At 32.7% G+C, this 25,785-nt stretch overlaps 1 protein-coding gene across 4 annotated transcripts in view; it reads right to left on the bottom strand.

The window, feature by feature from the left end:
- Nucleotides 1-12,240, bottom strand: part of LOC148617080 (uncharacterized) — a 41,087-nt gene extending 28,847 nt beyond the window's left edge. For all 4 annotated transcript variants that reach the window (XM_088584387.1, XM_088584388.1, XM_088584390.1 and 1 more), the window contains exons 1-2: nt 12,104-12,240; nt 6,402-6,671 (exon numbers count right to left, since the gene is read on the bottom strand). In XM_088584387.1, the coding sequence (XP_088440513.1) occupies nt 6,402-6,671; nt 12,104-12,170 (337 nt within the window). In that variant the 5' untranslated portion in view covers nt 12,171-12,240. The remainder of the gene's footprint in view (nt 1-6,401; nt 6,672-12,103) is intronic.
- Nucleotides 12,241-25,785: the final 13,545 nt, after the last annotated feature.

Below are 25,785 nucleotides of genomic sequence, written 5' to 3'. Positions count from 1 at the left end.
TTAATTGTGGATGATCATAAGGCTCTATGAGACCCAGGAAAATGCATTTCCTATTGTTAAGGCACTTATTATGGCATGTAATGCAGAGTAGAACATGTAAGGTATGCAAAATAAAAAAAACAATGTGATTTCAGGAGTCAAAAATTGCTATATATCACTTTTCCTTTTTAGATGGACATTGATTATATAATAAATAAACTACACTTGGCAAGAAGTATGGCATTAATTGCACTAAAACACGTAAATGGTCTTAATTTTGATTACAACATTGTTCTTCTATCTCATTAACACAGCCAGATATAGGTAATTATAATCAGTACCTACTGGAGGAGGTAACATAATCAAACCAGTAAGATGCACAGACAGATACATCAAAGTATGGACAGTGAAAGCCAGAACGGTCTTCAAAATGCTGAAGACAGTATGGAATGCCCAAATGATTTCAAAATCCCTAAAGATCAGGATATTCAGCGTGAAGATAGTAATCTAATACGGAACTGATATATGGATATCATTTTTGGCTAGAATCTTATTATTTATCAAATAATGTCTACGAAGTATATAACTATAGTCTACCACAACATAGTACTTTAAATGAAATCGGTAGCAGTGGCAGGTCCAAAAACCCCTGGAGAAGATCAACAACAGGGGGATGATAAAGGCATAGCTGCAGTCGGCATCAGGATGCTTGAAACGTCCACAACAAGGTCAGAAGGCTAATGATTGTTCGTTGCCTATACGCTTCTTAAGAACAAACAGGCTTGCTGAGACCTTAAGCTAATCAAAACAGAATTGAACCATTATTTCACTGGTATGAACTAGCCTTAACCACAACGCTTAACTACATGGCTTGCCTAGAATATAAGAAGAAATGAAAAATAAAATAATACCTCTAACTCATCCAGACTCGTTCGAGACCTTCCTCTGTCGGTTCCATGCGAAATAAAAATGCTTATATTGAAACGAATTTTGAAAGGAAACCACTGACCCTACCCGAGTCGTTTGCAAACATTCAAAAATTCTTTTGGACTTAACATAGCGAATGTCAAAATAAATTTGTTGATAAAAAGATGTTTCAGGACTTTGTAAAAAAAACATATCCGAAATGTTCCTTATAATATTTTCAATCATCAATTTCATTAATGTTTAAAGAACAACAATTGTTAGGATAGGTGAACTAGTGTTTCTCAGAGCAGAATTTTCATGGCAAGCCAAAGTGGAGAAAAAAGAGTTTTTTTTTATAATATTGATAAATACTAATAAATGATTTATTAATATTACTCATTTTTTTTTCTAATATTACAAAACCTTTTTTAAGAATTCTTTTATATTGATTTTTTGTTTACTTTGGCTTGCCATATATTTTTACAGCTTTGTTACAGTTAAACATTTTATCGACCTTTTAAATTGAAAGCTTTTATCATGAATTCATTTTTAAATAGTTTTGATTGTAACCACAAGGTGCGAAAACAATCGTTACCCGTTTCCTTTAGTATATCAATCTGATCAAAGGATCTGTAAAACTGGTGCCAATTTAAAACGTGAACTGGATACATCAGTAGTCATGGGACTAACATAACTGCAATAACTACGTACCAATGCCAAGTGTATTGCATATATTTAACATCACGAAAAAATATGCCTAAACTATATACTACTTACAGATTTTTTTTAAACAAATTACATGATATGCCAGGACTGGACTATTTTCTGATCTTAACAAAATTGCGTTTTGTGACGTTTCGATCCATTTCCATAATAATGCTAAGTCTTGTTACATGCCAAAACATCAGCAGTTTATGGTGTTGTGTGTTTATTTTGGATGATTTTCTGTTCACATAACGGTATTTTACGTTTCCGAAAGTTCTGATCCCTGTTTCAAATTTTTGGATAGAATTTAGGTTGAGTTTTTTACCTGCCTGTAGCTGACGTATTTTAATTTGTTTACTTGTTTGTGTAAAACATTTTAGAAAATTGAATTTGTCGTATAGCTATTTGTTTGTTTGTTTGTATTCTATAAAAACGTTTCCCATCGATAGAAGGATACAACAATGGAAATTTAAAATCCTGAATTTGTGTAGAGCCTATACAAAATAAATTATACGTTTGATTTGTTGTTTTTCTGACCAAAACAATAATAACAAACGATAGCTACAATAAACTTAACATTCATAAAGTCGAAAAATTACAATAGGGTTTGTAAGTCTCGTTCTATTTTCATTTTCCTTTCCAATGAAGAATGCATTTATATCCCAAGACCAATCTGCTCCTTATTGGTTTTTTTCAGTATATTGAACGCTGCATAACAATGCAAAATCTATTTTATGCTTGTCTTGACAATTTATTGTATAGTACTATATATTTTTCATTTTTTATTTTTAGAAGTATTTTTACAGGGAAATTTGGTTTGCTTACCATATTGCGTTAACTGATAAAAAGTGGTGAAATCATACAGAATACATTGTGTCAGCTGAACCAAACAAATGTTCGTTTAACCTCCAGAGTGTTTTGATGGGGAATTTAAAACAGGCTTGTATGATGGGTAAATGTTAAAAGCGAAATGAACTATTTCTGAATCAACCTTTTTTCCAATAGAATGGACTGCATTCTTTTAGACATTGTATTTAGAAATACAGACAACTAGAAACATTAAAAGACAACAGATAAAGAATAAGTCACACACAAAACAAAACAAAAACGCACATGAACGAGCGGCAAAATCCTAAAAGAAGGGTTAGTAAAAGAAAAAATAACCAAACTGAACTATACTTATTCAAAGGTCAAAAGGAATAGTCAAAAGGAAAGTGCGTTTAACAAATGGCAATATAACCTCAATGGTCCTGATTTGTTACAGAAATACCCGATAGACCTGGGTTAATCCAAGTTTTATAGACTCCCATGTTGTGTAGCAAGTTAAGTGTTATATACGTTATAAAGAATAAGCTATATTACAGATGGCGGTGACTAATTCGTTTAGTTAGAAACTATTAGAATTTGGTGATGTCAAACAGGTTATTATGACGACCGCAGAAATTTGAAGGGGCGTTCTATTCAAATAGGCTACATGATCCTGCCAAAGTAGATTTTATGTTGCTGATGGACCTTATCAAGAAAATAAGGAACGCAAATCATATTGTGTAATAACTTCAAAATATATCGTTCCGTATAAAGAGAGGAAAATGTGTCCTGTATGAAAAATCAAAATGGCAAACTGATTATAGACGCAAAGAACGAAGGTTTAAACAAAGAAAGGGTGATGACATTATTACATTATACTAATTAAATCTGATTTTGTTAAAATGGTTTATTGTTCAGTAAAATTACCGTCAAGACGTAACATTTTGTTTTATGAGCTATTTTATTGAGGCTTACAGGATTATCGGACTTCCAAATTTGGTCCTAAGTACACGACTGACAGAAGTAAGCAGCTGTGGTTTGTTAAGTTATTCCATTTTACGGTTTTAATTTGATAAATTTAAAGAATGCTATTTTTTCTTAATTCTGATAAAATCTATATTTTATCCGTTTCCGTTAAATATCATTAAAACATCGTCACTTTTTTTGGAGTCTTAAAAGGTTGCTCCACAAGCTTAAAAGTATGTTTCTCGTAATATTTTGTTACTGATAAGTTCTGACAATCTGTCAAGATATTTTTTTAATATCTTGTCTTGTGCGAGAAACATCTGTCCACAAGACCGAAAGAAAACAGTACAGGTGAAATCACCAAATCTTCTTCAATTTAGAATAGAAATGACGTTGCACGGTTTTTTTTTCAAAGATTGTCCCCATTCCTGTTCAGTGACTATTCATTGAGCCTCTTTATGTTTCTATATATGATTTTTATGTTTATATAGTACAATACAGGTAGTTTGAGAGTTAAAAGTAACAGGGAATATTTTAATAATAATTTCCATGACATAAAATGTTCAATGCCGGAAATCGTGTGTTTTCCTTCTCCAAATATACAAACATGCACACAACAAGCATAATTTGTATAGTTTACTCCAGCAAAAGCAAAAAAAAAGAATATCCTTCATAATATAATTAAACTACAAGAATGCTATTCACAATGACTCCTGTTAATTTGTCTTGTAAATGTCATTTAAAATTTCCGTTTTGTAGTAGCCTTTGCAAATTTGTCCACTACATAACAGATTTAATATTTGGTTTGTTGTGCCAATATTCAAACGATTACTTTCCTTGTTTCCAAGGAAGGGTTTCTCTTGTGAATACGCCATATAAGCACAATGAAAGTCCGTCAAAAGCATGAAAAATACAACAAAGAAATCATTGGTGTTATGGTGAATTGAGGATAGTCTAGTACTATATTACTAGTCCACTTGGTAACAGACAAATGCATACTTTGAGCACGACAGAGGAGTACAAAACCTATTTTATTGTAAATAAATTGTTTATATTGTCGACTGCATTACAAAACAAGGGATGATACTTGTAATCAAATCAAGAATTAGTTAATTCTATGGTCATGTAAGAAGATGTTACAGGCTCTGTGTATTTGATAATACCTGTACGTAAATGATAAAGATAGAAGTAAATTGACTTTCTTTCGAATTTCATTTCTTATGTCACATTGAACAAAGAAAAGTAGGTCTACGAACAATAACTTTAAAAAACGAATTTATCATATGTTGTCAATTTTTAATCAATCCATCAGAAATCAGATGGCACCATTAATAGACCAACCATTGTAAAAAGATCAGTCTAGTTGCAGCTTCAATTTGAGGTTTTTTCGCGTTTAAGCCTTTTGTACCGTATTCATGTCGCTGTATTTGTTTTATATCTGTTGTTTGAACTTATTGGTGCATTTATCATTCAGGAAAAGAGAATTTACCATTCTTGTGTATAAAATTGATTTTTCTAGGTATTGATGTCGATATTTATGAAGCCTACACGATTTTTTTTTAACATTTTTGGTCATGCATGCATACTTCAATAAAATGTCTCCGCCAAAATTAATTTAGAAGTACTTTTAGGACATGAACAGTTTTTTTCATCGTTTGTGTGATTTTACATGTATGCGATGCAAATTTGAAATCGGATGCATCATTATCAAATATCAATATTCGTGTTCAATTTAGTTGGACAGCTCAGAATGAGTGACCGTTTTACATGTGATTAAGTTCTCGTCTTGTCTGTATAATTTTACTACATTAATCATCTTGAAATTATCAATGTGATTAGAGCACTATGACATTTATTCTCTAGCTGCTTCCTTACGCCGTATCGGCTATAATTAGTAAATGTACGACTGCATGAACGAAACTTTCTTTACGGGATTCATGCTACCTAAATACTTAACACAATGACATATGTACCAATGAAATTAGATTTTCTATGCCGTGAACGAATTCTATATGTAATTTTGCAACATCACCGATTCTAGAAAGATCCTAGATACATCTATGCAAAGATAGTCCCGTCTGAACGATAGAGGAATACAGAAAACATATGGTCTGTGCCTGATACAGCCAGTTTCGGAAATATCAGTTTCGTTTAACAGTTATACATGTACAAGTCATGGCTATTATTCTTTTTTCAAGTTATTATTGGCAGCATACATATATTGTTATAGTAAAAATACTGTATGCTCAACATTCTTAGTAGACCGGATGTGTTCTTGATGTCATCAGTTTTTATCTAACTGTTGACACTAGTGGTCGTTTACCATGAGCCACACCTTTCATTATTTATGATGTATCATTGATAAAACAAAACTGTTACTCTCCCTTTTATTATGTATTTTTGATTTATATGTTTAATTTGTTCTCATTTCGTCATCGAATAAATGACTTTTGTTTGGAAGCAAAAATTGTCTTATTCATTCTCTAGCATTAATTAATTCTAGGGTCATGTAGAACATGCTACATGCTGAATGATACAAGTACGTAAATGATAACGATAACAGTTAAACTAATTTTCTTTTGAATTTTATTTACATATGTGACGTTGAACAAAGAAAAGAAGGTTTGTGAACAAGAAGGTTTTAAATAAAGGAATTTATCATATTTTGTAAATTTTAAATCAACCGATCAGAATTCAGAAGGCACTATTTTATATTGTTTTGTTTTTATCATTTATACTTGATATACGAGAGAGCATAGATATGATGTGCTAAACTTTTACCCTCCCTGCTAATGTACATTTTTTGATTTATGTGTTTTATTTGTTCACCCTACGTCGTTTAATAAGTGAAATTTGATTCGGAACAGACGTTGTTGTCTTCATTCACGAGCGGACTGGTTACTATCGTTACAATAAATAAGTTTGGGGATCAATAGCTTAAGTGAGCTTACCAGGAATACAAAACACAAAATTTAAATATTCAAAAGAACAAAACGATAGTGTGACTAATATGTAACCGTACTAAAAATATTACGTACCCGACATAACAAAATTATACTCTGCATCTGGTAACCATGTTTTCTTTTTGTCATAAATTTTCAATTTAACAGTATATTCCATTTTTCGTTGCAACCTGTCTTTGATCATGTAGTGAGAAGTTGGAAAATGGACATCATTATATTTTGGTACATTTAAATCGAACTTGACCCGTGTAAATGTCACATCAAGTTTTGTTGGTATATTCCATGACACATTGGCGGTTAGTGCTGAACAGTTTACCATTATCTTCACATCAGTTGGTCTTTCAGCTAAAAAAAATCAATGAATTTATACTCTCGACGGTACAAACAACCATTGTTTGAGTGCAATATTCAAAATGATTATTCATGGTACTGTAACTGATTCTTGTATATAATAAGCACGAATAAGGACATAGAGTAGAAAGTTGCATGCGCGATACTGCATTACATTAACTAAATGAGTATTGTTTAGCATGCTTAATTCGTGTAGATACCGTATATTACACAAGGCAACTAACTCATAGTTTGAGTGCGTGGTAAGTGTGGTGATCTAGTATACTACCCTCAACTGCAGGTAGTATGTGTTATATTATAATGAAATAAGTCAAATCAATTTTTCGTTTTTCATTGGTTTACAAAGATAAATTATGATGGTAAACAACCATTCCTCAACAAGTTCAGGAGGGTGGTAAACTCGAGTATACCACCCGCCCGAACCAGACTTTATGTTTATCATTAAATTTCCTCTCTGTTGTTTGTTTTTTTTTTTTTCATACTTCAGTCCAAACAAAAAACTCGGATGATAATATGGTAAATACTGTTGAAAAATAGAATATCAAATGTAAATGGAGAAATAATCGTTTTATTTTTTTTTTGTTTTGTTTGTTTTGTTTGTTTTTTTTTATTGTTTGTTTTTAATAAGGGTACAAATTAAGGAAAACAACCAATGTTTAAGGAAGAGTGGTATTGTTCCGCCAGTTTCTATTAAAGAACGTTGCGTCAGGTCGTTTAGAGAAATTAACCAACACGTTGTTATTCAGTGTATACAAACTGCATATAGTTGAGTGTGGTATACCAGGTAATCACACGAAGGAAGAATATTTCCCTAGACGAGGTGGCGGGTGATATTCTTTTTTGAGTGAGGTGATCTAGATCTGATTGAGAAAAGAAATCATCTAGCACGCAGTCGTTCAGTGTACACATACTGCCTGCAGTTGAACCTGGTATACTAGGTTACCACAAGAAGGAAGAATTTTGACAGAGACTAAGTCGAAGGTGAGATTATTTTCTGAGTTAGGTGATCCTAGCTATATGTAAATCGTTTTGGCGGAAGTATACAAAGGGACAATGAAATGGAAAAGATCTTAGTTCCTCCTTTTTGGCCTTTATTCTTAATGGCTTTCAGTTAAAACCTCAAAGGGCCCCTTGTAGTTTCGGGCACCTTTGTGCTCCCATATTCACACTTTGCTCTACTTACAACCCAAAATACTATTCCAAGTCTTTCTTTCATCATATGGCAACTTGTAGTAAAATTGATATCAGATCTATTCACTTTTTCTCAAGTAATTGTCAGGTCATAAGGAAAATTCTTGTTCCAGACATCTTTTTGGCCTCTAATTCAAAAATACTTCAAGTCTTAATCCACAAAATCAATCCAAGTCTTCTTTTGGTGATAAAGCACCTTGTAATACAGTCATATTCAAAGAGATCACTTTATTAATACATGTAATAGTCAAATTATTGTCTGGACTTCAGGAAAATGCATGCTTCTGGCCCCATTTTGGCCACTAACTTCTAAAATGTTCATATCTTAACTCCCAAAATCAATACCAGTCTGAGTATTGTCATGTAGAATATTGTTGAATACTGTCATAGTCATTCATATTCTTTAACTGGAGTTATACATTTAAATTTGATAAAATGCTTGTTTTTGGCCTTTTTCAGGTTCATCAAGTGCAAAAATTTTGTGGTTGTATAATGGTATGATGCTTTGTTGCCATTGTCAATGTCTTCATTGTCTCGGTCATCCATATTTCTGGTTCGAGCGGACAGTGCACTTGTATTTTTTCCGGAAAGGTGTTATTCATGTTCAGTGTGATATACTCAAGTATACTAAAATCCTGAACTTGCCGGTGAAGGGCAGTGTACAAGAATATTTCATCTTTATAAACCAATAAAACACTTTAAATTTTATATGAAGTATGAAATATAGATAAATATATTGGGAGATCTAAATCCAAAATTAATTGCATACTAGAAGGACTCAAAACTATCGAAATAGGAAACAAAATCCATCATAAAGAGGTTTCATCATGTGTAATACAAGGAATGAAGCCTAAAGGTTTTAGGGATTTTGAAATTTGTAACACTGTATTTTTTTATAAATGATATATGATATAATTCGGGGTCAGACATGTCTAACTAATGGGTTGGTAAATATCCTCGGGAACTTCTAGACCACCAGCTGTGGCATCGACATTGTGGTTATTTTTAAAATACAAAGATACATATCATATCTAAGATGTTATCTCACGAAATAGAAATAATTGAGTTGAGTTTCCTCATTTGTTATACTCCAGGATGACTGAATAACAAAGTTCTAGGCTTGTTTGTGTTATTTCCATAAGACATATACATTTCGATTTTAGACTAGATTTTATGTGATATAAATGTCATGATATTCATTTTTCATACATAAAGTCTTTCAATACCATTAATAGTGTAAATAACATTATAATATATCAATATGCAAAAAATGAACTGTCCTGTATGAGAGTTAGATAATTTTAAAGAAAATCTGGGCTTGAGTTCCTGTCTGTGGTGTTACTATCTTTATAGCACACTGGTTAAATATAAAAATATGTTTGTTGTCATTTCTTTATCATATTTAAGATTTATATGTTTACATGGTTGACTTTAATTTAAACAAGTTTGGAAGATCTTGTAAAGCAAAAGTTTGGTCTAGATGAACAAAAGGAAATGCTGAAATATTCTCTGAAATGTGGATAAAAAGCAGTATAATCATGTCCCATTCAAAATTATTGACAACTGTTGTACAAAAAATAACATAAAATAACACCAAAAAACAAAACGTTTCTCAAAAGACATGTAACACCACAGACATCAATACATAAGATCTTACTTTTATTTTAAGAGTGGACATACAACAAAAAGCAAACATAATCTACCAATGTGTCGTATGCCAACGTTCAAAATTATAAACATATTCTTCCAATGTGTCGTCTGACAAACTCCAAAATTAAAGCAAGAAAACGTAAAATTAACGGCTATATTTTCACACAGATAAGATCAGCTTTTAAGACTGTGTACATGCAAAAAACCTAACAGTGGGTTGCATGTGACAATTGTTTTTTAGAAAATCATCAATGTCAGATCACAAATGTATCTTTTCTCAAAGAATGAATGGTTTTGATTAACTGTAACTGATAAAGAGAAAACAATCACGTAGAAACCATTGAAATGACTCTTTACTTTTGTGTATGGTTGTTATGAAAGGGAAATTCAAATTTTTTCCCAGTCGTTCCATTTTGCTTTAAAAATCGTTTAACCTTTTCACGTACATATAGTATAAACATTACATTGAAACAAAAATAACCCTGTGCTAATCATATCATAGGATCTGCCTGATTTTTACGGTAAAACGGTAACTACACTGACAACCATAGATGTTATTCCTCTCTATGACTAGACATAGAAGTTTTTGGTCCTTTTTGAAGAGTAATTAAGGGAACCAAGGCTATGGCTGAAATCAAAAGAATGTAATCCAGGGACGAAGACTAGACATGGAAAACAGACATACACAACAAAGAACATTAAGTAAATTAAATCATACATACAAAATAACAAAAGCAAATGAATAACTCGGACTCCACTAAAAATTGGGAGCATGGACCAGGTGCACCGGTAGGGTAACGTGCTCTGCTTTTCTAGAAACACCCACCGAGTTGCTCATAAAAAGTCCGTGGTAGACAAACGACGAACGGAAAACTATGACCCGTTGAATAAATCAGTTTTTTTGGTGCACATGGATACACAGTAATGATCCACGAGTTCATGATGGCGACCATAAAACGTCTGTGGTGATGACTTCAATCTTGTAGCAACATAACCCTGTTCCAGAAGCCTATTTGGGAGCGTTCTAGCGCGATACAAAAAGTCTGCGTAGTTTCGGCATGCTCTGGCATAACGTCTGAGTTGTGATATGAACACTCCATACGCAGGTGCTGAAGGGATGTTGCCACTGTTGACAATTCTGAATGAAAAGTCATCACGTTTGTCGTAAGGTTTGATCAATAGTTTTTTTAACCATCGATTTCTAAGTGTAGGTCAAAATATGAGGCTGACGTCACAGTGTCTGTGGTATCCTTTATCTCAATATCTTTGGGGTAGATGCGATGTATCAAATCCCCAAAATTAGGATTGTTTAAAGATACTATGTCATCTATATAGCGGAATCTGAGATTAAAGGATCTAGCCAAACGATATTCTTTCTTTCGGATCAGATCAACTATAAAATCAGCCTCATAAGAGTGAAAGAATATGTCCGCAAATAAAGGAGCACAATTTGTTCCCATTGGAATGCCGACTTTAATTCACGTGATTTTGATTTTTTTAATTGATGCTAAATTGCCCAAAATTACCACATCATATTTTCTGCATGAAATTCAGACATTTCTGTAGTGTTACATAAAAAGTATATTGTGTTAACAATTTAAAAGTAAATGCGTTTTAAAAGATGTTCGTTGATCACGGTTGGTGTTGTTGTTTTTATGCAATGTGGTAGACTATTACTTTTCATAGTGTGATAACTTATAAGATACATTCCAGAGGATGTCCACTGTCCCACAAATTTCAAACTTCAACACATCTGTCTTGTCCTTTGAATTGTCTGTGGTATTACATGTTTATCTGTGGTGTTATACTAAATAAAATAGGCGGACGAAAGCAGTAAACTATCCATCATTTACGTTTGGAGCAAAAACTACATTAAACATTACTGGTAAAAAGCGATTTTCAAGATACGATTTGATTAATGTTTATGTCATTTTACAAAGAAACTCTGAATTTGTCTTTGGTGTTAATATATTAGGTTTCCAGTAGGTACGAAAATTTATAAAGCAGTTACTTCAAAATATGCCAAATTATCCATTCTGTTGAAGATAATTAAATATGTCTTAAACAAAAATATGTAGCTTCTAGTAAACTTGACTTTGAATTTTCATACCAAAAAACAAAAAAAAAAAAACAGTAAATTTATATATTTGTTAATTTTTTTTTTGTCATGATACTTTTTACGATCAATTAGATGGATAATGAGCATTATATAAATGTAAAATATTAAACTCTTATATGTTATGAGTGTAATAATAACTAGCATGATATATTATAGCTTAAATTTCATTTCTACAGGTATGATTCTGAAACAGTTTTTATAAACGGTACCAGTGAACCTACTGGCGATGTTTACCTTTGTGGTTGTTTGGTCAGAGTAAGTTTGATAGGTAATAGAACATGGTGTTTATATTGACAACTTTCCACATAGCATCCGAAAATTTTCATCCGCCTAATTTGATCGCAATCATAGATAGAATTAATGTGTAATACATGTATAACAGCGAGGCAGCCGCTGTTTTCTGTGTACACATATATAATGGTCAGTTTAACATTAATCATATTCAACATGTGATAATTGTACTTACCGGAAGCTGCTGAAGTCTGCCTAAATAAAACATAACATAAAGTGAAACACAGATTTAAAATCGCCATAACTGAAGGACGTTTCAAAAACTACAATTTATAAGGACATGTAATGAACGTACTATATTTATGTACCAACTAAATAGGAAGTGAAACAGTGAAGTGACATCTTCCTGTCCACAAAAGCAGGGACAAGATTAGGATCGAAACATATTCCTTGTCAAATAGACTTATTGCGCTTAAGTGGCTTCTGTTGTAAAGGATAGTGTATTAACTGAATGTACTTTCAATGTAAATTTAAATTATCATTATTAATATTGGAGCGTTAAGTTTGTCTATTTGGTCCTTGCCCATGATTACACGTACATTTGTAGCGACAAAAAGGGGGAGGGATTTGAACTTGAACATGTTGAATGAAAACAATTTTACCTTCTTAAAGAAAAGACGTTACAATACAATTTTAAATCGAAAATAATAACCAGAAAAGCAAAAAATGAAAGATTTAAAATCGAGGTTAATTGTAGAATTTACAGAAAAATATATACATTTATACGTAATGTTTAAAATACAAATGTACATGTATACATACACACGTATGTTGTTTTACTTCTTGAGACTTTCGAATGGTTTATTATTTAAATCTTCACTCACTGGTAAATTTTATTTAATCAAACCAAATGGATGCTTTGTTTCCTTATTTTAAACTATTAAGAGTATACTAGGATATTTTTGTGTGTGTTAGTGTGTGTGTGTGTGTGAGCAGTGTACAGTTGAAGGACATTTAAGTGGCGAGTTCCTACTTCACTTAAGATATGGCAGTTACATGTAAACTCAATTGAATTTTCAAATTTCTAGTATTTAACTTATATAAAAATGCAATGTATGGTAATTTTATCTTTGCACACACAAACCTTCATGTACTATTTAACTTTTTTTTTAATTCAAAAGGTGTGGATAGTATTATATTTGTCAAATTGTATGTGTATTTTCAACATTACATGTAGGCATTGGAAAGGATGTAGTATCAGGCAATTGAATGGATGGAGTATCAACAATGACTAAATTGCATATTTAGGCCTTTCCAAAAGCTTGTGTTGATATCAAAGTTTTGTTAATATGGCAAACATTGTATTTTCATTAAAATGTCATTCATATTTTTTTCAGAGCCATGACTTGAAGAAAAAGAACAAAGCAAGACCTTTTTTCATTAACAATTTTTGCAGCAGTTTCAAATAATAACTATGTGCTTTTTAAATTACTTTGATTTTATTACACCTAGTACAGTAGCTAGCACCATGTAAGATCAATATTGTGAAGACTTGGTATAAACTTGAAGACACTGACTGACCTACATTTTTTTTCATTTCAGTGAATTTGTAACCTGTTTAAATAAAAAAGCAAAACAATTTCTTACAGTAACGTACAGTATTTTTCCTAAAAAAAGGTTCATTGTAGATCAGATCTACTGTTATATCATGTGATATTATTGAAAGCATAAGATACTTAAACTATTATTGCTTACAGGTTTTAGTGAACAGTGGTAGTATTATGATTGACTTCTGGTTGCTCATTTGTTCTCTAGTTTTTGTGTGTTTCTTTTAGTGTTCACTTGTGTTCACTTTGGTTTTGTGTTTCTTCAGAATAATGGATATCCTTTCCCCACGCTTGAAAAGCAGGAGGTATATATTGATCATGGTGTCCATCTATTTTCAGTGCCCAGTTCTTAGCTTCAACTCATTTGAAACTGCTGATTATAATTGAATGAAACATTTACTACTGGATGCCTTTGTGAACCTGTTATTTTGCTTTTCCAACTGAATGGATTTTGATGAAATTTAATTATTACATGATATAATTATTTATCTTTAAAATTGCTTTTTATCTGAATGACTTAAATGACATATAGAGTTTTACTAAATGGTTTCCATGGTAACACCAAGTGATTTTTGCTCACAATTTTTCCAGTTTTAGAAGAAATTATGCTTACAAAATTTATGCAGGAAACTAGAGAAATAATGTTAAGGGGAAAAGAATACAGATACAAAATGCATTTTTACGTCAAGGGTGATTGAAGCGTTGTTGACCATGCACAGATATATTTGGTTTATTTTTGTGGGTTTTTTTTAATCTAAAGCAGACACTATATATACCAGATGTAAATGTAAGAAAACCGTCCGAGCAAGACCCGACAGGGTAGTCAAGGACGTAAAAATCTCACTTTGTAGCAAGAAGCAAAAAGGACTGGTAAGACATCGGGTATCATGATGTTTTGTCTTTCATCAATTCAAACCGACTTCGTTAATGTCGAAACATATTTTTGTTCTTATAAAAACACCATAAGGAAAAGGCAATGAGCAAAGAAATCACCTGAAAAACAAAAACAAAAACAAATTCTGCTCATTTAATAAAACCCAAAATAAATACATGCAGTAAATATTGATTAGCAATCAATCACATACAAATTGTAAATTTCTCAAACTATAAATATCAATCATGAATCATATGAATTTAAAAAAATGTTTAAAATACCTTCCCCTTTTTCTTACCCAGAAACAAAACAGACTATGAGGCTATATGCAAAATATTAAAGATCATACAGCCCACATAGAATCACGTTCGCTTCCACCAGATAAAGGCAATATTTTAAATAAATTTACACAACACATTTTATGTGGTTCTAAAAATTGGATAGATCTATGATTATGAACCTACGCTTACTGAAGTTGCTTCAAGTAAATAAGTAATTTCCCCCAAAACCCACCCTCTTTCACCTATTTACCATCAGTAGCACAGAAAAAAATTATTTCGTTTCTTTCTTCTCAAAATGAGAATAGGTTATGGCAAAAATTCCTAGAACGTCTATAAATTTTGCTCCTTGGCGAGGTGGTTTGTTTGTAAATAAAACGGAGGCCTATTGGTAGTATTTGATATTAATAGAAAGCTCGGTGATTCTCCTTCATAATAAGCACGAATCTAACCAATGAAATGGCTTAGGATGGAAATGTGTCAGTTAAATATAGACAAGGGGTTTCCGACAATGGAAATTTTTAAAACTAGACGCCTATATTTGGAGCAAATATTTTCATAGAAAATATTCGATTTCGCCGGTATTTTCAATGTAACTCTTGTTATTAATGTCTACTTCTGATATTTCTGCATTGAACATTATCATATTAAAGCATTAAAGTGAATTTAGAAAGGCTTTTCCACCGAGCATGATTTTGCATTGTAAATGATGATGGGGCATGCTGGGTAATATATAATTATCTCCCCTTTCCCGACTGACATTAGAGTTGAACTCTCCTGTCAGCGTGCACGTGGCGTTCTCACTGACTGCAGTGTGGTGAAGATTGGTTATTCCAGCAGTGCTAGAGGTTGTCTATCAAGCTTTTGACCTAACCTCATCCCAACCTCTAGCATCTGGCATGTTGCAAGCCACCGCAAATGTGATTTAAAATATCTACATAAAAGAAGTTTAAACCACCAGAAATCAAGCGATAAAAACCTAAATTTGTTTTAAATACCTCGAAAACATTTATAATGAAGACAGTTATCAGGTTGACCAGCAATCTTGAACTAGGTCACTAATTTTACGGAATATAATATATTTTTGACAAAACTAATTTAAAGTTGGTTATGGCGATTTGTTGCTTAATTTAATACTTTCGTTTTACAAATTAAAATCCGTAATTTTATCAACCGGCTATACCCATTCAAAAGTCTGAAAATCAAATGTGAAGTTCATTTAAACTGCTTTTACAAAGGATTTCCACGATTCCTGGATTTTCTCTTCAGATGAGTCATTTGTTTTTCTTCAGTTTAGTCACTTTCTCTCGTGCTAGGGTAAAGAAACTATATAAAATGTTTTAAATGGCAAATATTTTACTATAATTCTGCCGATTTCAAAGAACGTCGGAACTTTGATATGGAGTTTTTTTTAATTGCTATTTAGGACGTTAAATGAATGATTTGGCATGTTCAACCTCATTAATACAATGATTGAAAATATGATGCGCAAATTTGGTAAATCTGCAAATTTTCCATAAAATATGCATAGAGGTCTTTTTGTTTCCATTATTCCGTTTTTCTCTGATACGTGACACACAATAAAAACGTTCTTTACTTAATTCATATTACGAAGAATGTGTTTATTTGCAAATATGTTTAACATACGTAGTAGATGTACGCCGATATACATATGTTGTAGATACATCACCCGAGACGAAGTGAGAGGTAATATATTTTAGTGTATTACTCGGCTAATTACCCTTTACTATAGCAACATGTTTTAGATTAAACTGAATACCCCTCATAATACATCACATTTTTGTATGCACACGTAAATGATAGTGAATAATCTTCAGAACACTTGCATGTGAAATTAAACCCTGGTGTGATTGTTGCAGTTCCTCGGTGTAGTCAATATCAAACCGGAATGAGTTACACATATATTTTTTGCAATATACGATAGCAAAAAACAAAAATGAACACTTCCGCTCTTCATTTCTTTAATCAAATTAAGGTTAATCATAAACGAAAATGAAAACGATATGAATACATACAAGGTAAGGCATTTCTGTGCGGAGCTAGGAAGGAATAGACCAACGAAGCACATAATGTTTAAATATATGCAATAGAAAATTGTGATTTTTGTATGAAGTATAAAACATTTTTAATTATTTCATAGAATTCGAAATATAACACTGCAGAATGAGACAACTGCAAAAGGAACAAGTATATGTGTAATATTGTAAATTTTTTTCTGGTATGTCGTAAAATTTTCTGCAACAGAAGAAACTTTCAATAAGAAACTCGCAAAAGTAATCAAATAAGATTGAAAACAGTCACTTGACAAAACTAAGATCAAATCGAACTGAAGGACTTCAAAACTTTTAACTTCTATACTCGCAACTGTCAAAGAGGGTCTCCAGTCTTACCACAACATTTGTTACTCCGTAGTGGTATTAATTCAATGTGGATCCCGAAAAATTCGAAGGACTTTTTGGAGACCCTCAATTCAAATATATAATAGCATTAAAACCTATGATTTTTCAACACTGTATACTTCTATTCCTTATACTCAGTTAAAATCCCGAATCAAAAACATGATACATCGTTGTTTCTCCAAAAAATAATTCCAAATTATCTCCCAAATATACAGAAGAACATATTTTCAAAATACTGGAAATTTTGATGGACAACATATTTGTTCAGTGTGGTGGGCGCGTTTTTTTAAAAACGGTTGGCATTCCAGTGGGAAAAAATTGTGCTCCTCAACTTGCTGTAATTTCCTACACTCTTATGAGGCTGACTCTTTAGCTGATCTGATCCGAAAGAAAGAACATCGTTTGGCTAGATCCGCTATTCGGATGACGTACTATCGTTAAATAATCCTAGTTTCGGGGACTTGATACATCGCATCTACACGCAAAGAACTTGAGATAAAGGATACTACAGACATTGTAAAATCACTGTTTGGGAAAGATGCCACGTTCGTCGCACGTTAAAAAACCCTACTGTGATATTCTCCCGGAGTAGCAACCATAGGGCTCCGCCACAGAAGGCTAAATTGCCTGACCCTACTCACCTCTCCCTATTTCCAGTGGCAATCAGACTTTGTCGACCCCATTGTCCTTGTGTCTCATCCAATTTTTCATTTCATCATCATTTCATGTTCATTTTATCATCCACTTCATGTTCATCGCCTGAATATAGCTGAAATATTGCTGCTCGGGCGTTAAACCCCAACAAACAAACAAACAAACATGAATCGTTATGGTGTGTCCATCTGCACACTGAAAACTGATTTGTTTATCGTGTCATAGTTTTTCTATCCTCTTTCTGGTCCATGCTCCCAGTTTTTAGTGGAGTCCGAGTTGCTTATTTGCTTTTGTGACTTTGCATGTATCATCTTAGTTACTTAATGTTTTTTTTTTGTTTTTGTTTTTGTTTTTGTTTTTGTTTTTTTTTGTGTATGTCTGTTTTTTTCATGTTTGGTCTTTGTCCCTGGATTACTTACTTTTAATTTCTGCTGGAACTTTGGTTCCCTTGATTACTCTTATTAAAAGGTTTATTAATTACATAAATAACATTATCAATGTAATACATTTGTCTTTGAAAACACGAATCGCTTAATCTTCAAAATAATTTCTTTAATTCTTACGACTGTTTACTTCTCGAAAGGATCAAATTGATATGGACTACGATTGATCCGACATTTCAACTGCTTGATCAAAATATTGAGAACGAATGACGAACGCAGTCACACGAGTCACCTCATGACTTTTCAACACGTGTACGGCCTACTTGTGGCACTGAGAATTTTTAACCATTTATCTCCACTCAAACAATGTTTAAAACTCCAAGGGTCATCGTCATGATCTTCAATCAGCATTTCAAGCTGTTTGTTTTGCCTTGCTTTAAAGTAAACGTTTCAAGATGTTTTCCAACCTTTTTCTGCTGTGTTCATTTTCTTTTTTGTTTTGATTAAAATTGTCATGTGCCAACTGATTTATTCAACGGATCATAGTTTTCCTTTCGTCGTTTGTCTACCCCGGACTCGACTTTTTATGAGCAACTCGGCGGGTGTTTCTAGAAAAGCAGAGGACGCTTACCCTACCGATGCACCTGGTCCATGCTCCCAGTTTTTAGTGGAGTCCGAGTTGCTCATTTACTTTTGTTACTTTGTATGTATGATTTTATTTACTTTGTTCTTTGCTGTGTATGTCTGTTTTCCATGTCTAGTCTTTGTCCCTGGATTACATTCTTTTGATTACGGCTATAACCTTGGTTACCTTGATTACTCTTCCATCCTAACATAATTCTAATACGACAGCGATTTATTGCTGAAAAAGTATATAGAGCAACTATCATGGTAGAAAAACATAAAAAAAAAAGATTTGTGATGTACTGTTTTTAATCCTGTTACTGACTTGTTTTTAAATTCATGACTTTATGAAGAAAAGGGCACGGACATGTTTTTATAGAGTATGTACATGACACTGGGATCTTATATTTTCTGGTGAATACTGCATCTTAACCAAATATGTCAAATTTATGGTATTCTACATTTTATATATAATATGTTACTTCAAAATGGATGCTGTGCCATTTATCCCTTTGCATTGTTTTTGTTTTTGTTTTTTTTTTGGAATTTATGCATTAGACAGGGTTACACAAACATTTAAATTGATAGTAACCAGAGGCTCTTAATTGCCTGAACAGCTCACCTGTCTAAATAAGCAACATTTGTTTTTTTGTTTTTTGTTTTTTGTTGTTTTTTTTTGTTGTTTTTTTTTGTTTTTTTTTTTTTGTATAAACGGCCATATTTTTCTTTGATTAAAATACCTAACGCCCAAAACTAAGGAAATTTTTTTATCAAATTTGATTGAATTCTGTCCAATAGTTTCTGAAAAGAATGTTTCCTAAGTAATATCATAAAAATAGCAAACGAAACACCAAAAAGGACAATAACACCACCATAGCTTAACAGATTAGCATGACATTTTGACCACAGATAGATTTTATCATGCTGAACATTTTACCATAGTCAGAATTTGACTAAACCTGGGGTTTTTTTGGAGATATATGCGAAAAACTTCTGTCTAAAATATTCTTTAATTTTTAGTAACGGCGGCCAATTTTGTCGATAAAAAATCCCCACATCAGTTCCATGCAAAATACTATTAGGGACCTTCCTACCAAGTTCGGTTGTTAATAGTTCAGTGAATTAAGAAAAAATTGTTAACAACGGCGACGATGGGCGTCAAGTGATGGCAATAGCTCACATGGCCCATGGGATAATTGATATCTGAGTATATTTTTTCTTTGTGCTCAAAAAATAAAACACAATATTAGCTATATTAAGCATAACTAAAATAAGAGTATTTTAAATCATTGAATTCCTGAACAAAACTCTCAAATATAAATTTATAGGATTCGTTTACATTAATAGCGGCTTTACAAGTTTAATTAGGATAGTTTTTTTATCAAGTATTGGAAATTTTCTATGGGAAGTGGGCATTATGAAATTTCAAAGGCGGATCTGAGCGGCGGCTGAACGCTCCCTTTATACTCGAAAAATGTGTATATGATTATGTAGAAAATAACTGGAAACTACTGGAGCGGGTTCCTTTAGCCGGTCAGACTTGCCTTTTTTGTATTACCTGAATCTGCCAAGTAATAAAGAATTAATTTGTAGTATGAGTGGAAATTTTATATTATCCAAATGCTGTAAATGCAGAAATCGGTTAGTTTTCTTTACTATTTTAATCAATGTGTTTATGGCAAAACTTTGACACTCTTTATATTTTTTAATTGCATTTCCAAAAGATAATGATAAACGATGCTAAATTTCATTTTTATGCGAAAGTTTGATGTTAACTATTTGTTTTTATTTGTATATAATAGTTTACCTTCAGATGCCTTTTCTTTCATTGTTCATAAACATTCGACTGGTCGTGGAGCCCAACGCTTCGTAATTCCAACCATTTCTGAAAAAGAGAACAACCTTTGAGACTGGCAATGCAATTTCTCATTTGTTCAAAGACATACATCTGTATTACCTTCGCTTCGTCATATTCAACAGCTAGAAGAATATTTCATACCTTATTTTGCAGAGGCGTCATGTTGTTTTCTGATTGCATTGATATCAGACACTTATCTTGACGTTAAACTTAAAACAGTAACTGCTCAATGATTCGGAGAACTTGAGTTAATCCCAGAAATTTTAGTCACAGTATCTATTTTTATACATTAGTTCCGTTGTGTTTTTCCATCCCGGACAATATCAGTGGCGAATCCAGAGGGGTGAGCAGGGGGTTGGTACATTCCTCTTTTTTTTGGAAAATATGTCATTCGGAGACATTAGTACTGCATGTTTTAAAAGTTGTTAACACGACCGTTATGATCAAATGACTGTCATGGAATATATTACTTATGTTCTTTCGCAATGATCCCTTACTGCAAGTGAAAAAGTTGCGATTTAATTGGCGTATTGTCCCGCAATGAAGTTGGATATATAATCACCTGTCAGTCATCCTTATTGATTTTTAATAAAGTACCAGTCCATATAAAATTCAGACACTGCCTATAGTAGAAGTGGTTCGTAGTGTAGAAAACCCACCATACAAATGATGTTCATTCGGTCTACATATGCTATATCTATCTTTATATAACGATTGTCCTTTTGTATTTTGATCTGCACTTTTGAGAAAATCATACATTAATCTCCCACTAATATCATCCAAAACAAGAACAATAACTCCTGCAAAATGCCCATTTCATACACAACCTACAGCTGTATATATTTTTTCATCTCCAAAGCGCATCAACCAAAGGAAAAACTAAAACCAGTTATGTGGTCTGTAACTGTTTCTGAACAAGAAATAAAAGTTAATTTGGTGGGTTTTTGACATGCGTGAATCACCTAGCTTCTGTCTGATTTTTATAAAGACTGCTACTTAAACATCAAAATGAGACAGTGAAAAACAGAACGATTTATTGTAACATTATTTATGTATTGGATATGGTGAAATATATCAACGATTTCTCGATCATTGGTCTTCGGGTCTGTTAAAAAATTGCAAATATTTTCACGAGGCATTTGCCTCAATGTAGTTACGGTCCTGCTTTGTCATTTATCTCTTATGTAATTGTTTCGTAATTTTTGCCTTAGAAAAGTTTACATTGATACATGTAATAACTAGAGGCTCTAAAGAGTCTAAATCGCTCACATGACCTTATAAGCAAAATTCGCTTTTTTGTAAAAGTGGCCATGTTTTTCTTGGACAAAAATTCCTGAAGCTCATACCCAAGGAACGATTATATCATTTATCAGTATATTCTATCCATTTGTTACTGAGGAGAAAAGTAATAACATTAAACGTCAAAAAGGGCAATAACTCCAACATAGTTTAAAAATGTAACAGATTACCACCATCATTCTGAACACTTTTTACCCATGCCAGAATTAGGTTAAGCCTAACGGTTTTGGAGATATATGCTGTCTGATCCCTTGTGTTCTATTTTTAGTAACGACAATCATGTTTGTCTACGGATCAAACCCCACATCAGTATAACGTTGTATACAGAATAACCTAACGAACATTCATAACAAATTTGATTCTAATTGGTCTAGAAGTGTCGGAGGAGAAGGTTGTTGGAAGGGTAATCAAGGTAACCAAGGTTCTAGCCGAAACCAAAAGAATCTAATCCAGGGACAAAGACCAGACAACGAAAACAGACAAACACAACAAAGAACATAAAGTAACCAAAATAATACATACAAAATAACAAAAGTAATGAGCAACTCGGACTCCACTAAAAACTTGGAGCATGGACCAGGTGTAACGATAGGATAATTATCCTCTGCTTTTGGAAGTAATATCATTAAAAATACCCCAAAAATGTCAAAAAGGGCAAAACCTCCTACATGGCTAAACAGATTTTCACAAAATTTTGACCACAGATAGACCTTTTCATGCTGAACATTTTTCACTGTAGCAGAATTTGGCTACAACTACCGATTCGTCGTTGAATAAAACAAATCCCCACATCAATTCTATGCAGAACATCCTAAGGAACATTCACACCAAGTTTGGTTATAATTGGTTCTGTAGTATAAGAAAAGAAGAGTTTTTGGGGGGGGGGAATGTTAACGACGACGACGGACGTCAAGTGATTGCAATAGCTCGCATTGATCTTAGGGCCGGGGAGCAAAAAAATGCCTCGTTATTTGTATTCAATCTTAATCAAATTATCTTAAATGTTTCAAAATATGATTTATGCTACGTGTATTTGACAAATATGTATCTTCTTGCCTCTATACATTGCGTATATTTCATACTTCTTTCCATCATTTCTAGAGTTTATGTTATATACTGATAGAGATCATTCTAACTCTTTTTGTTAAGCCTTAAAGAGTTGATCGGGGAGCTACATTATTTTTGCTGTATAGACTCTTACCTGAATTTACTCACTTACAATGTGATATGTACCGTTGGTGCATTAGGACATTACCTTCCGGAGCATCATCCCAGGTTTTTGTGCAAGTTCAAATTACAAGAGCACTAATATAAAATCAAATTAAAATATAAAACAAAAACAATCTATTTGATATAAATACAATGTTCATCCGGGATATTTTTTTTCAATTAAAAAGAAAAAAGTCTGATATCTAAAGCTTAATTTCGCACAAATACATCACATTTGAAGCAATTCCTTACACAATCAGTAGATTAGCTTAAATTTTACAAGAACTTCAAAATGAATTCAAATTAAAACAAAATACTAAAATATAAGCATCCTTTGGTGTCGTTTTATCAGATGAAAACTTTTATATGATTTTTTTTTTTAAACAGGAAATCCAACGACATAAGAATATAACAAATCACGAACCATTTCCAAACCAAATAAAATACACATACAAACAAAAATAACAACAATCAAAAAGCATACATAACAAAAACACAAATACAAAATGAAATTAAAATACAAAACAAAAATATACAAGATATTGATATACTGTTCTTAGAAGCAGTCTCTACTTTATAGGAAAATAAGAATCGCAAGATCTCGCACAAAGTACTATAAAAAAAATTAAAAGTCTTGTACACAGTCAGTAGGCTAGCTAGAACACTATATGAGGTTTTATATACAAGAGTAATCAAGGGAACCAAGGTTCTAGCGGAAATCAACAGAATGTACTCCAGGGACAAAGACCCGACATGGAAAATTAGACAAGCACAACAAAGAACATAAAGTAACTAAGATAATACATACAAAGTCACAAAAGTGAATGAGCAACGCGGACTTCACTAAAAGCTAGGAGCATGGACCAGCAAAGTTCCGCAAACAAAGCATCTACATTTTTTCGGTCAATTGCTATCTGAATGCATCTTTTCTTTGTGATCTGAAACAAAACAGTCGTAGATGTAGTCCATGGGCTTGGAGGGTCCACCGTGCATCCCCTTTTCCACTGATCAACTTCCTGATTTTAATTTACCGTATAAAGAAATAAGAATCAATGTACAGTCTGGAAACTGGATAACTTACGAAATATTAACTGAAGTGCACTGTAGAGACTGTATCGGTACTCACGCGCATTAAGATCTGGATATGGACTTGAAACTATACAAAGCTGTCAGAAACATGGTAGTGTCCTAAATAAGGGAAGCTAAGCGATGCTTTGTTGATGAAGCCATCAAAGTAGCAACAAACCAAAGGAGCTAAAACAATTTCTTCCATCAAAATCAAGTGGATCAAGTACTGCATGTATTAAATCAAATAATGTAATTATGATTGAGGCTGACAAAATAGCTGACTCTTTTAAGGAGTTAGGTAAGGGACACAACTCCTACAAATCATTGGAACGTTTGTATTTAGCATTTTACATCAATCTCATGTAAGCATCAAAGTAACTTGGACTGATTTCATTCTGTTTCAAATGAAAGCTTGAAAGACTTTAGTGAAATTTAATGTGATACAAACATATCACTGATTACATGAGTTCTGTCCCTTACCCTAGGTCTACCTCCTTAATTCATTCTTTTGCAATATTTGCAGTCATGAGTTCGGCAAACGATTCGATGATACGCTGCCAGGTGTAACACAATGAATTGAAAGGACTAATTTTCTATTCCCAAACATTCAAATGTTTTTGTTTGCAAAGAGATCAAAAACATGTCAAATGCTCAAGCAACCGGACTTGATGGAATTTCAGTAAAATTAAGAAAAAAAGTTTTTAGATACCGTGTCAATTTTTTAATTTGTATATTAGTTTTCCATTAAAACCAATACTTTTGAAACGACTGCATGGAAGAAAGCCAGAGTTACCCCAATTAATTTTTAAATGAGGGGTGATCGTATTGTCAATCATCATCGTCCAGTCTCTGTTCTACCAATTGTTAGCAAAATTATAGAAAGACATGCTTTCAGTACTTTCTACAATTATTGGTCTGAATACAATCTTATAACTACATGTCAGTCAGAGTTTATACCAAAATACTCGTGTCTATGAATTATCTCATAGATAGATGGTTAAAACAAATTAATGACTGTAAGCTTACTGGTGTTTTATTAATTGAACTGCGCAAAACGTTTGACACTTTTAATCATAATCTCCTACTGCATAAGCGTTTGTCATTTGGAACGTAAAAATACATATGAATTGGCAAAGGATAATAAATATTTGAGATGGAATCAATTATGCTGTATTAGAAAATGATATGTTGCCTGATGATTTTCTCCATTGTTGTGCATACGGACGGGTCTGTTATTTGTGGCTTGTGCTTAGTTACCTTTTTTAAAAAATAGCTTTTACTGGGGCGTGTTCCCAATCCTTTGGAACCGATGATGATGGTAGTGACTGTTTGAGGATAATACACATGCAGCGGCTTTGATATAGTCTCTTTTAGCTCAAACAGTAGCCTAAGAGGCAAATTATCCGGGCCTGGTAATTTATCAATCTTAATGTTTCAGGTGCTTCAGTATCATCTCTTCGTTTATATTTAGCTCAGGGGTCTCAATTGATATTTCACCGGGTTCCATTTCTGCATGGTAAATCACCTGCTGGCACTAGCAATAAAACTGCTAGTACTCAGATAAAATATCGACCTTTTTCTTGTCATCGTCAGTTTTGTTACAATTTGATATATTCTACGTACATATCTCCTATGCCTCTGGT

Source organism: Perna viridis, chromosome 5 (assembly GCF_037379345.1).
Source record: "Perna viridis isolate PV_CMFRI_1.1 ecotype Kerala chromosome 5, ASM3737934v1, whole genome shotgun sequence".
Lineage (NCBI taxonomy): Eukaryota > Metazoa > Mollusca > Bivalvia > Mytilida > Mytilidae > Perna > Perna viridis.
Note: the sequence above shows the minus strand (reverse complement) of the source record. Positions and strands in the feature narration are given on the sequence as shown.